Genomic DNA, 12554 nt, shown 5'->3' on the forward strand with positions numbered 1-12554 from the left:
CTTTTTATTTTTTATTTTGAGATAGTATCTTACTAAATTGCTTGAGACCTTGCTAAATTGCTGAGGCTGGTTTTGAACTCATGATCCTCCTGCCTCAGTCTCCAGAACTGCTGGGATTACAGGTGTGCACCACTGTGCCCAGCATATGATTATTTTTACTGTTTTTTGTAGGATTATCTACTGCACATTTTTATTACATGGATTAATGATAAACAAGAAAAAAATGTTAAATTATGAGCAAGTCACAAAATGATCTTTTTTTAAATATCTTTGTTTATTTATTTTTATGTGGTGCTGAGGATCAAACCCAGTGCCTCACATATGCAAGGCAAACTCTGTGCCACTGAGCTACAACCCAGACCCATTTACTTTATCTTTTTCATTTAACAAATATGGAAACATTTTTAATAGCTAAATCACATTCTGTATTAAAGATATGCCATAATTTTCTTAGACATTATCATATCCTTCAACATTGAATTATAAATGCCAAATTATTATAAATTATTTCCAGTTATTATGTTGTCAACAAAATTGCCCTGAATATCTTTCATGTTTGTTAGTGAGTCTTTGTATTTAGGGTACTTTATAGAGATACAACTCCTTGGCCAGGTGTGGACATTTTTGAAGCTGAGTAGCCAAACTTTTTCCTATCAGTGCTCCAAAATTCAAGCTATGGGTTTGCAAATAACAAATCATATGATCGTAGAACAGCTTTGTGCTGTGAGCCTAGTCCTAGTGGCTATGAGGTTCAGTTTTAGTATTCCCACATTCACTTGTTCATTAATTCAACTAGTCATTATTGACCTTTAACCATGTGCAGGCAGCATAAGAGGCACTGGGGACACAGCAGTGAACAAAGCAAGCTGAATCCTTGACTTCTTGGGACTCTTTTTCTTGCAAAAAGATGATAAATGGACATTTAATGTAAAGTCAGAGAAGAAAAATAAAGCAGAATACTTATGAAGGTATAGAGAATGTGTCAAAATGGAGAATTATAAAAATTCTGCAAGTGTTCTTCAGTGATCTGTGATCAACAGACTTACTGTACACACATTTTTCCTCAAGAAAATTGGAATGTCAGGCTTTCCTGGGTGGTAATAGGGGGCCTTTTTGAAGCTGGCTCTTTCTCCTGCACCTACAGAGAAAATGATGATGTGCCTTTACCCAGGGATCTGGGAATCAGACTGCTTTAGATTCCCATCCTGTTGGCTTCCTGTACACATCCCCAGTGGGCTCAACCCATCCATCATATTTGTCCCAAGTGGTCCTTAACTGTGTCACATTCTCTCAGAGAATATTCGAAGAGTAGCAGAAAAGATGAAATGAATGCAGCAATAAAGTGAGTCGTGCCCTTAGAAAAGGAAATTTCACATTGGACTGAAAATAGACTCCATCTGTTTAAAATATCTTCCTAATTCTGTTCTGTTTGATCTTCCACCAGAATTTGGTCTGCTGAGTATTTTTGTTCTGTGAGAGGGTATCTAAAGGTGGGGATCTTTCTCCCCAGGATGATTCGGAGTTCAGGAAGACTCATTTCAACAATGATACCTTTCAAAGCAATTGCAGAAAATTTTCCCTAGAAAATTGTGCCGACCTAAATGGTCTTTATGCTCCATTCTCTTCCTTATGTCTCTGTTCAGTGAGTTTTCTATTTTTGCCTTTTATTCTCTTTATGAAGGTTAAGGACTCTGACTCTCGCTTTTAATTGTCATTTAAGTTTTAGGCAGTTTTATAATCTGAGAACTGTTTGTTGACATCATTGTTGGAGATTTTCTCTTCAATCTTACAGGTTAGGTGGCAGGGGCAATTTGTCATCTATTTTGGTTTAAAAGTTGCTAGAAAGTATTGATGTGTGTGTGTGTGTGTCTGTGTGTCTGTGTGTCTGTGTGTGTGAACTGATATAAAAGGAAAAGGAGGAGATCCCCCAGGTCTTTAACATGGTGCAGGAAATAATGACACTGGAGATAGTTGCCTTTGATTTGATGGTTTTATTAGCTCGAGGCATATGGGCTGACACATTAAGTCAGAGAGCCATAGGGTGTCAATATTACAAGTTCCCTGAGTGGTTCCCTAATGGAAACTGAAATCCTACAGGAGAAGTGACTTCTCAAGGCCACAGAGGAAGATGGTGACAAGCTAGATTCTAGGTTTTCTGGCTTCAATCTGCCACTCCTCCACCATACCATTTTCTGTCCATTAGTGCATTCATAGGGGTCAATTCAACAGCTCACTTTCCAGCCTAGCAAATAAGAAGAAATAGCAGGTCCAGGCCAGGTTGGCTCTGATGTAGGTAGGAGGCAGCAGGAGGGAGAAGAGCACAGCTTAGGAAGGGCCATGCAGGGCTCTGAGCTTTGAGGCCAAGGGAGTAGGGACAGCATAGGGTAGGGTGTGGGAGAGTAGGCATCACAAGGGACAAAAACAGGGCTGGGAAAAGGCAATGAGAGGGTGCAAGGACACACTCCATCTGGTCTCTTCCTTTAGTTCTGGATGGATCGGGGATATTTAGGAATGGGATATTTTTTTCTTAAAGTAGCAAAAATACTGTCCTAGAAGTTAAGAAGATCTACTACCTGATTTTATGATCTTGGATAAGTCATGTGTTCTCCCTGAGCCTCAGTTTCCTCATCTGTAGTAATGATCACACTGACGGGAGATGAGACACTGTGAAAACTTTTACATATGTTATAATCCTCACAGCAACTCTTCAGGGGCCTCTCCCTTTTCCAGATGAGAAAATTTAGATTCTGAGACAGCAGGAACTTGTCCAAGCATATGTAGTAGACAGTGGCAGAGCTTGGGTTTCAACTGAGGTTAGTCAGGGCTCCGTCCCATGGTTCATTTTCCTGGGCCCCTAATCATCTATTGAGCAAAAAGCAGAATCAATTAAGTAATTATGCTAAATCTCCGAGCCTTGGTTAATTCATCTACTCTCTCTGAACATTGTATATATCTCTTGAACAACTCTAGCCAGTTGAAATCTTGATGTTTACTCTGTACAAAGTTCATAGATCTTCACCAGAATTAAATAGGACCAGATAAATGGCACCCTGGTCTTTGAGAAATAATAAAGACTTTGTCTTTTAGAGATACACCATTCATTCACCAAATCCAAGCTCTCCCTAGAGCCATAGGGTGCCGAAGAGCTCATTCTTTTTCCTACAATGCAATTACTTAATTACTAATAGGAATGTTGCGATGAAATTTGGCTCCTAGATTCAAAAGTATTCTCAGTTGTCCTAGGCAATGGAATGATTGACATTCTCTAAAGATGACAGCCATGTTGGATGGTCCCAAATACTTGAGTCTTTACTGCTAGGAGAGCTTCCTCATATCCATTTTAGGGATCTAGTTTAATCCTATATCCACATGCCATCCTCATATGTAAAAATAAAAATTTTCATGAAGAAATTCAGCTTAGAAACATATTCCTTTTTTCTGGATTTTTTTTTTGTGGTAGATATTTCTAAATGCATTACTGGGTCTTTCTGGCTTCACATTGGGTCTTACTAACACATATGATCATCATCCTTCTGTCCTGGTTTTGCTGTGAATTTTGAATTTTCCCTAAATAACTGCTCCAGAAACTCTCAAAGTTACCTAATTAGTGATTACACTTTGCAAATCAAGAAGAGCATTTCCCAGCTAGTTGACTCAGTCAGTTAGAGCAGGTTGCTAATAATTAGGCCACAGCTACAGGTCTGGGCTGCGCGTGAGCCAGTTAGTAAGTGCAGACAGCGCACAAAGGTGAAGATAAGGCTGTGCTCCCAAGAAGGACCAGGCGAGGATGCAGATGTCCAAGAGACATCCATCCCTACTAAAAGGGGGAAAAAAATGCTACTCAGTCATAATATCACGTTGCAATGATTGGAAATAAAAAGAAAGGGAAGGAGGAAGGTTGAGAGAAATGGAGCAGGAGGGATAGAAAGGAAAAAGAGAGGAAGGGAGGGAAGGAGGAAAGCCAACAAATAATCCTAGACAAGTTCATGGAGATAAATAATAAAGGAGGACTCGCAGAAGGAGCGGCACCTGAAGCATGGCACGACCCCTGATCAGGGCTCTTATTCCTAGCAGGCCGTGACGCAGCTCCGTCTTTACCTGCTGGGTGGATCTCGCACTGCTGATGCACTGCTTTAATTTGGGAAGCCTTTCTCTTGAGAGGCATGTCTTTTCTTGCTCTAAGTCTAAAGTGCTCCCATGTGTGGCATTCTCGGTGACAGATGTACTACAGTTATGCTTTAGCTGACTCCAAAGCCATAGCTTCCCAGTGCCTGAGTGGTCTATTTGATGTCCAAGAGTGTGTTTCCTCTGAGAGCAGGTCTTTGCTGGAATATCATCCAAGAAGGTAGGAAGGTATAATCCCTTTGTTCTAAAGCAGCCCCTGTTAAATTCTGCAATCCCTGCCCACCCAAAGGCTATTCTCTCAGAAGGTCTAAAGTGCAACTGCTGAGGTGCATCGAAGCCCTTAGAAAGCCTGTGGGAAAGTGCTAAGATCTGAGAGTCCTCTCCCCTCTCTACCCACCACCCCCCTAAGGTTATTCCATTTTCATGGATGACCCCACTTCCACGTGACCCTCTGTAAGGACAAGGATTTCAAAAATACTTGAACACCTCCAAGGACACAAGAGCCTCTTTCCAGCCTCCCATCCATAGCTCTCCTTTTTATAGGAGTGTTGGAGTCTCGATGACGGGATGGATCTAGGACATGACTGGTGGGGCCAGCCAATTCTCTATGTATCCATCTGTGATTATTTTGCACGTCTTGTCGATGGTGAAGCACTGTCATTTTTCTCTGAATTCTAATCTTCCCACCATCCAAGCCCATTCTTGAAGGAAGGCAGAAATGTAGCCACGGGCCATTCTGTCGGAACTTGTGCCACTTGTCCTCTAGCAGGAGTTGCAGCTCCCCCTGCCAGCACTGATGTCTGCTGAAGGAGGCCTTGTCCACTCTGTCTCGCATCCAAGGCGAAGAAATTTACTCCATCTACCAGTCTGAGTTCTCTCTGGGCGTCCTGGGTAGATCAGAAAAGGCTTGAGTCTTAGCGAAAAGACTTTTCCCCTTAGGCCTTAAAGTAGCTCTGAAGTTAAAAGTATAGAAAGCTCACTGCTATATAAAGTTGACTTCTTAAATTAAAGGATATCTTCCATTTTGGACTTAATACTTGCTTTTTTAGTATTTTCACTTGAGATAACAGTCTAATTATTCCACGGTCTGGTACCTGAGGGAATAAAAAGAGAATTTGAAGTTTTGTTTGTAATTGCTTATATTTTCTTACTGTGCCTTTATTGTAAGTATAACTCTTGGCTTACTTTTCTCTTGGATAGTTTCCTGCCTTGTATTTATAAATTACTTTCAGTGACATGTATTTAGTAAAGACAAACTGTGAGCTGCTTAGGAGGCTGAGGCAGGAGGATTGTGAGTTCAAAGCCAGCCTCAACAACTTAACATGGCCCAAAGCAACTTAACAAGAATCTATCTCTACGTAAAATATTTTTTAAAGGGCTGGGGATGTGACTCAGGGCTCTGTGATTAAATGTCCCTGGGTTCAGTCCTCAGTACAAAAAAAAAAAAAAAAGACAAACTATGAACAATCTAACATACCAATATCACCACAGAGCTGTGGCATAATTATTACTAATAAATTAACTGGGACTAAAAGTCTTCAAAATACAGAGAGCAATATGATCCTACAATTTGATAAAGACAGGCTGATACATCTAAAAACATGGACATATTGAAGGCAATCGATTCCTGGCATCCCAAAGCAAGAAGAAAGCATCATCACAGTAAATACTTAATTTCCTGACAAGAGCTCAGGGCCTGAAACATCTATATCCTCCCTTTTCTCCCAAGCCTGCCAATGGAACATTTAGACCATGGAATTTTTCTAGTGCAACAGGTTTTGATAATTGAAATGAAATGGTTTTGTAATGGGTAACAAATTTTTCTTTCCTTGTTTTTTTTTCTATTGGAAATGATATTATATATGGCTATTGTCATCAAATCTCTTCTGATTTAATTTTTAAAATAGAATTTATTGTTTACTTAATATAGAAAATATTAAGAAGAAAAATTTGCCATTTCATTCTTAAAAGACCCCACTCAACAACATTTATAAATAAAAGTCGTGTATTTCCACGACTTAAATTTTCATTTTCAACACAGATAGGAACAAAATCGAAAGCAAATGCTTCCTTGGTTTCATCTGTTATGAGATTTCTGATTCTAATCTACCCGTGGACAGCCCCAGATATGTCCCTAAAAAGGCTCTAGACCGTAAATAAAAGAACCCTTGTCAAGAGAAACATAGATAACACACAACATGATGCTTCTTGTAAAAGAAATCTCCTCTAGGTATTAAGAGAAGAAGATATCAGAAGAACTCTAAAATGCTAAAAAAAAATGATATTTGTTAGAAAGTCAAAAACAGCTCTTAATGGGAATATTTGAAATTATGCTGAGGATTGCACAGAAAGACTTCACCCTGTTTTTCTAGAATTGGTAGGTAAGCTATGACCAAGGGATCAGCAACATACTTCTCTAAGACCATGCGAGCCTGTATAAGAAGTACATCACAGGGAGGATGGGGTCAGCTGGCCATATTCCAGTAAACCCAAAGCATAACATTTCTAGATCGCTTTCCTTGGGCACTTTTATAACACTTTTATAAAAATGTTAACATCTGTGAGTGACTTCTAATATATTCCTCTGTTAAGGAGTTTTAATGATATATATTAGCCAGATTTTCATAGTCCAATGTGTACACGATTTGTCAGTGCGAGGATCTGTGTCTTCCCGCCATTGAGGGGTAAGTGACAGTTGTACGAGTGAGGTGATCACTCGGTTAAACAAAATCACAGTATACCTCATCTCTGACAACACTTTCTTTCCACAGGGCATGAAAGTCACCCCACCTTCTAAAGGTCAGAAATTACCATGGGATTATGACCTTTGTATTTATGATGGCTTCATAGACAAGACAGCCCCAGACTTCATAGCATTCAAAGAGCATTTTAACTTAGCTTGGGGGAGTATTTTTTCTCTCTTGGAACATATCGAGAAGTTTCTCAGGGACTATGCAATACCAGAAGTCAAAATCAAAGGGAAGAACTTGCTGGCCCTCCTTCCAGAGTTTGAGCTGAATAATAAACTTACCCGATACAACCTGCTCTCACTGCTGGAGAACCCAGTTCACGTCCAAATGCTGTTAAATCGCCCAGGACAGAGGTTCAAGGGCCAAGGTGGGAAGGCAGAAGCTGCCGTCAAGATCCAAGCTACATGGAAATGCTACAAAGCAAGAAAATACTTCCTTGTTTACCGTCAGCAGAAGTGGGCGTCGGGTGTGATCGCCCTTGCTTGGCTTTTACGTTGCCATAAGACCCGAGTGAAGAAGATCCTGAAGGAATCGCGGCAGAGACACCTGGAGAATTTCCGAATGCGAGCCAAGGTGCACGAGGCTGCCAGCTGCTCAGGCAGACCTCTTTTTCTAAACAGTTCTTGCTTGAACGACTGCAATAAGTAGTCTCTTTCTCTTTCCTTTCCTTCTCCAACTCCCCTCCCCCTCAGCCTCCCTGGTCTTTTACTTTCCTCTACGCAGGATGCACAAGCCCCATATTTGTTCCTGCGACATATTTTAGCCCTAATCGACAATCTGGCTTTTGTGCTTGCAAAAATCGGCTGCAATTTTTCTATAGACGTAAAGTCCCTTCATTTGGGCTACGGTAGTTCTGTCAGAAAATCGATGTTTTAACTGCATTACCTTTTCCCCCCTATATATACCTTCTGGCACTTTAATTTGCTAGGGAAAAAAAAATCCTCTCTTGTCTACATTGCTGTCACCACTTTGTCAGAAAGTATTTAAGTTTGCAGACAGCCTTTTAATTAGTGCTCACAATTTCATTTATGTTTGCTTTCTCTTTTTTTCATTCATATTCTGTTAATTAAGTGAGCTGCCTCTAATCTTCCCCTGCCAGTAGCATCATGTAGCCACCTAATTAAATTAATTGGGGAAGATGTTTTAAGTATGTAATTAAATCAATTAATATAATTTATGCCTGGCTTAACTGTACAGTGGAAAAACAGCTGAAGTTTGACTAGATGAATCCACTACAGCTTCCTGTCACTGATCAATGCTCTTCTTGATTTTTAGCATCTGGCAGCCAACTGGAATCGCATCAGGACCTCCAGGAGGACGATTATCCATATCCCATCATTAGGTATAACACTTTTGCCTGCAAATCTATCAGCAACCTCTATTACCCACCACATTATGGCTCCTTGATTGAGTTCAAGGAAGGCCCCTTGTTTTATTCAAATTGGTCTCGGCAGGAAAATGTTCTCGACATGATGAGAGTAATAACACAGGGCCCTCGCTCGAAACGGCGTTTAATTTGGGGATTAAGCAAATAAAGTCATTATGTGGGGGCTGCTATTCAGTGGAGAGGTGATTTGCTGTAATTCGCTTTCATCTGTATGAAATGAACTAAAAAGTTGTATTTTTCCCCCTGAAATACGGATAATGTTTTCGATCTTCTTTAATGATAGAAGCACACAGGCTTGTGTGTGTTGTGGCAGTTACGCCAATAAGCCAGGATATTGCTTGTACACTGTTTTTAATCAAATGTGCAGTCAAAATGATAAGCTACATTCTCTGAAATTATTTAGTTCTAATTACGAGCAGATGGGATGCTTTATTTGCACCTAGGGCGCCTGAGCAAAAGGAAATGCTGTGTGAACAAGAATAATTAAGAAGTTGAATAGTGTTTTTTGCGCTTAAATAATCTGCAGTTTCATGTTAATTAGCACTAATGTAATTATTTAATTACATTTATGAATTGGGGAACTTGAAAGCTGTTGTCTGAAACGCAGTGGTAAAATAGGTGTGCCAAAATGACACAGGGAATTTCAGAAATTTGCATTGGAAGTTCTTTTAAAACACGAGCTGCTGTCAAAATGTTTGGGATTTGTGTCTCGTTGTTTGTTTTGTTTTGCTTGGCTTCTACCTAGCCTGTTAAATTTCCTGGATGAGGCCAAATTTCCTATGCTGACTTAATAAGAGTTTTGACAAACAGCAAAAACCACTGAATCTCCAGATTAGCTCTTTGTTAAGGCCTTTCCTGTAAAGCAATGCAGTAATTGATCTTCTGGGTTGTTACTTATTTATGTTCATCTGTGAATATTTTAGTTTGTGTATTGAAGTGTAGCATAGAAACAAAACAAATTTAAGCAGTAATAGAAAAAGAAAAACATTTAAATTACTACATAAACATATTAAGATTATTTTAAATTAGTAAAATATTAATAGGACCAAAGTAATACAAACTTTCCAAGATTCTAGAGCATATGCATAGAGCTATGTGTACTAGTGCAAAAGTTAAGAAAACTTGAGTTGCATAGGGCCTTTTAGTTTTGCTCCACTTTATGGCTCACAGAAGAAATTTGTTCCTTCTTAGGATGTAAGTGAGCTAAGACAGATCTGAATTTCATTCCAACTTAGGCTTTTGTCTTGGTGAGACTACTTTTGCACACAAAATTAGTTCACACACAGAAATTGCACTTGTAATTGATTGCAACCAGAGAGGCTAATTGCAGACCCAATTAACTGACTCAGGTCCTTAGAATAAGGTGCAAGAGCCTTTGCTTTTGAAACTAATTGTGGACCTGACCTAATATTATATGGGGAATTTTGTTTTTCTTTCTCTACTTGATCCAAAACTAGAGCCAGAAACAGGGTCCCTACTTTGCAATGGTAATAAGCACACTCGTGTGGTATAGGTACAATTTCCACAAACTTCTTTCCTCCCACACTCCCTTTGACTCTTCAAAACAACCCCATGTGAATGGCCCTGCAGAGAAGCCTGATACAAAGGAGTCTCCAAAGAAGCAGAAATTTGAAAGTAATGGTAATGTAAGCTGAGTAATAAAAAATGAGTTAAAAGGAAAGCATCTTAAATTTTCAAAAGGACTTGCTGGATATAAATTAAATGGAAAATAATATGGTCAAAGGAATGAAAATTAGAAAGCATTATTTTAAATTGTATATTAAAGCTAGCTTTCTTCTAGATTGTGTACATACATATATATATATATAGTTTAAATAAATAATAAATATGAAGGCTTCCCTAATGCAGTAATTTTTGTTTGTAAATGACAGAGTAACCACTTTAAAGGAAAATGTATTTATGTATTTTTAAAATATAAGAATGGTCTCAGATATTTTTCTCAATCAAGCATTTTAGAAGTCCAACTCTACCTTTTCACAAGAGAATTTGTTTCTACAATCTGTGCTTTAGGTTTTATAAAATGACTTGTGGATATCCAATTTAGTATAAATATTGCACAGACAGAATTCTTAAACTGTAAAAAAGTGATATGAGGTTCTTTTTTCTTATTTCCCACTTCGCCAGGGAACACACAGGGAGGTTTTTGGCTATACACAGCATGGCTTCTTTGTCTCATGCACGAAGGACTTACTTCCACAATTCATAAAAATAGAAGTGGATGAAAATGAAGTCAATTTTTGTTCTAAATACACTGCAAAAAGAAACTAACCTATTCAATCTAATAATTTTACTTCCAGAGTTAAGACGAATTCACTCGTCAAAATCAGTGGGCAGGGTTGTCGGGTTCAGGTAGGCACTTAAAGCAAGTGTAGCCTTGTCGTCTTTTTCTCTTTTCATAGGAAAACTTGCTGTAGAATCACCCTGGAAATAATGACACTCGGACACCAGTCAATTGGGGCTGCACTAACTTATTTGAATCCTTAAAAATGAAAGCTAAGTACTGATAACCACGTAATATATTACAGTTGTAGGCGTTTGGCTATTTGCTATATAGTTTTGCACACACAGGAATAATTGCTTTCTTCAAACCATGATGGCGGAAAAGATGGCCTTTTAGTAACGTATTTTACTATGAAACATTTATACTGTATTTTTAAATGTATAGTTTGATAACACAAACATTAAAAGAACATATTGCAGAGTTACCTCTTTGTTATAAAATTTGATTAACTGTTATATATTGCATGTAGGGGTTCCTAGATGTAACAAATATTTTAGCTATTTTTAATCTACAGAAGTGGAATGTTATTGACTAATTGTTTAAAAGAACTGATTGGCCTTATAATTTTATAAGTTGATAAAAAATTCTTTCCAGAATGTATAGGTTGATCTCTTAATGGGATATTACATATTTTTATCATTTTTATTAATGAAATATAATTATAACAAAATCATATTCCATAGTTCATAGCAGAAATAGAATTCTAGGGTCTATTTTAAGCAAAATCTATCAATCAAATAAGAAGGAATCGCAATAAAGAATCCTAATTCCTCTAGAAAGACCAGAGGTCTAAATAAAAACTGCAATCTAAACTTGCTTCCGTTTCCTTTGGCCAAGTTATTTCCTTCACATTTTAACCCTGGGCTTTTTATTATAGCACATCATAAGTATATGTACTGCTATACTTTAACTCAGGGACGTTTTAACATATAGTCATTTAATATGATGTGTCAAAAATTGGCCTCCAATGCTGAGAGCAGATATCTGAGGCCACTGTCAGCAAACTCAATCCCAGTGGTGAGTCTCCCTTCTCATCTCTCTTCCTCTCCCCCCACCCGGCCCCCTTTTTGTACTGGGGATTGAACACATGGGCATTTTACTACCCTGCTACATCCCCAGCCCTTTTTTATTTTGAGACAGGGTCTTGCTAAATTGCTGAGGTTGTCCTCAAACTTGCACTCCTCCTGCCTCAGCCTCCCTAGTCACAGGGATTGTAGGCAGGCACCACCACGTCTGTTCTCTTCCTCCTTTAAAAATACAGATAGGTGATATATTGAGGTGGGATTTTTTTTCTCTCTTCTTTACATAATCTTTTATTTCATTGGCCAATCAATGTAATGGCTAAAAGTAATATACATAATTCATCCTCAGTTTTTTCTCCATGTGCATTATTTTAGTAAATTCTCCTTAGGATTAACATGAACATTGGTCTCCAGAATATTCCATGCCATAAAAATTGTGGATGGTGTTATTGTGAAATTCATGAAAAATATTTTTCAGTTGTTCTGTACTGTCACAAAAGCCTGTAAGAAAAGACAGAAATGTGCTTTTGTGGGCAGCTGACCATACATTGAATGGAGAAAGCCCTGAGGCTCATGAGACAGTAGCGTCCTAACTGCATTCCCTTCCCCAGGAGGAGAGTTGAGACTCACCTCTCTGTGAACAGAGGCGGAAGACTGCGACTGTGAGCATGGACCTAAAGTTGTTTCTAGTGTGCCTCTAAGCATATTGCCATCTCTCTACTTTCTCACTTTTGAGTTGACAACTCAAAGATTAAATAGGTTCTGTTCTTCCATCCTGGGCAGTTGGGATCTCTCATCCAGTCTTCACAGTCGTCCAAAGGTATTTTGGCAGCTAACATGGAATTCATAATTGAGTTAGGAGTTGCCACATGAGATCCTTGGGACAACTGAGCTGCCAGCATCCCCCAGGCAGCCTTTCCCAGAAATACCCAGGTCCTTGGGGATCAGCAGCAAAGTACATTTAAACT

At 38.8% G+C, this 12554-nt stretch overlaps 1 protein-coding gene across 1 annotated transcript in view; it reads left to right on the plus strand.

Moving 5' to 3' along the window:
* The window catches only part of Iqch (IQ motif containing H), a 124717-nt gene that overhangs the window by 19293 nt on the left and 92870 nt on the right, over positions 1–12554 (plus strand). Inside the window, exons 4-5 of the mRNA XM_026408830.2 lie at positions 6897–7448; positions 8151–8217. Of these exons, the coding sequence (XP_026264615.1) occupies positions 6897–7448; positions 8151–8217 (619 nt within the window). The remainder of the gene's footprint in view (positions 1–6896; positions 7449–8150; positions 8218–12554) is intronic.

Source organism: Urocitellus parryii, chromosome 6 (genome assembly GCF_045843805.1).
Source record: "Urocitellus parryii isolate mUroPar1 chromosome 6, mUroPar1.hap1, whole genome shotgun sequence".
NCBI lineage: Eukaryota > Metazoa > Chordata > Mammalia > Rodentia > Sciuridae > Urocitellus > Urocitellus parryii.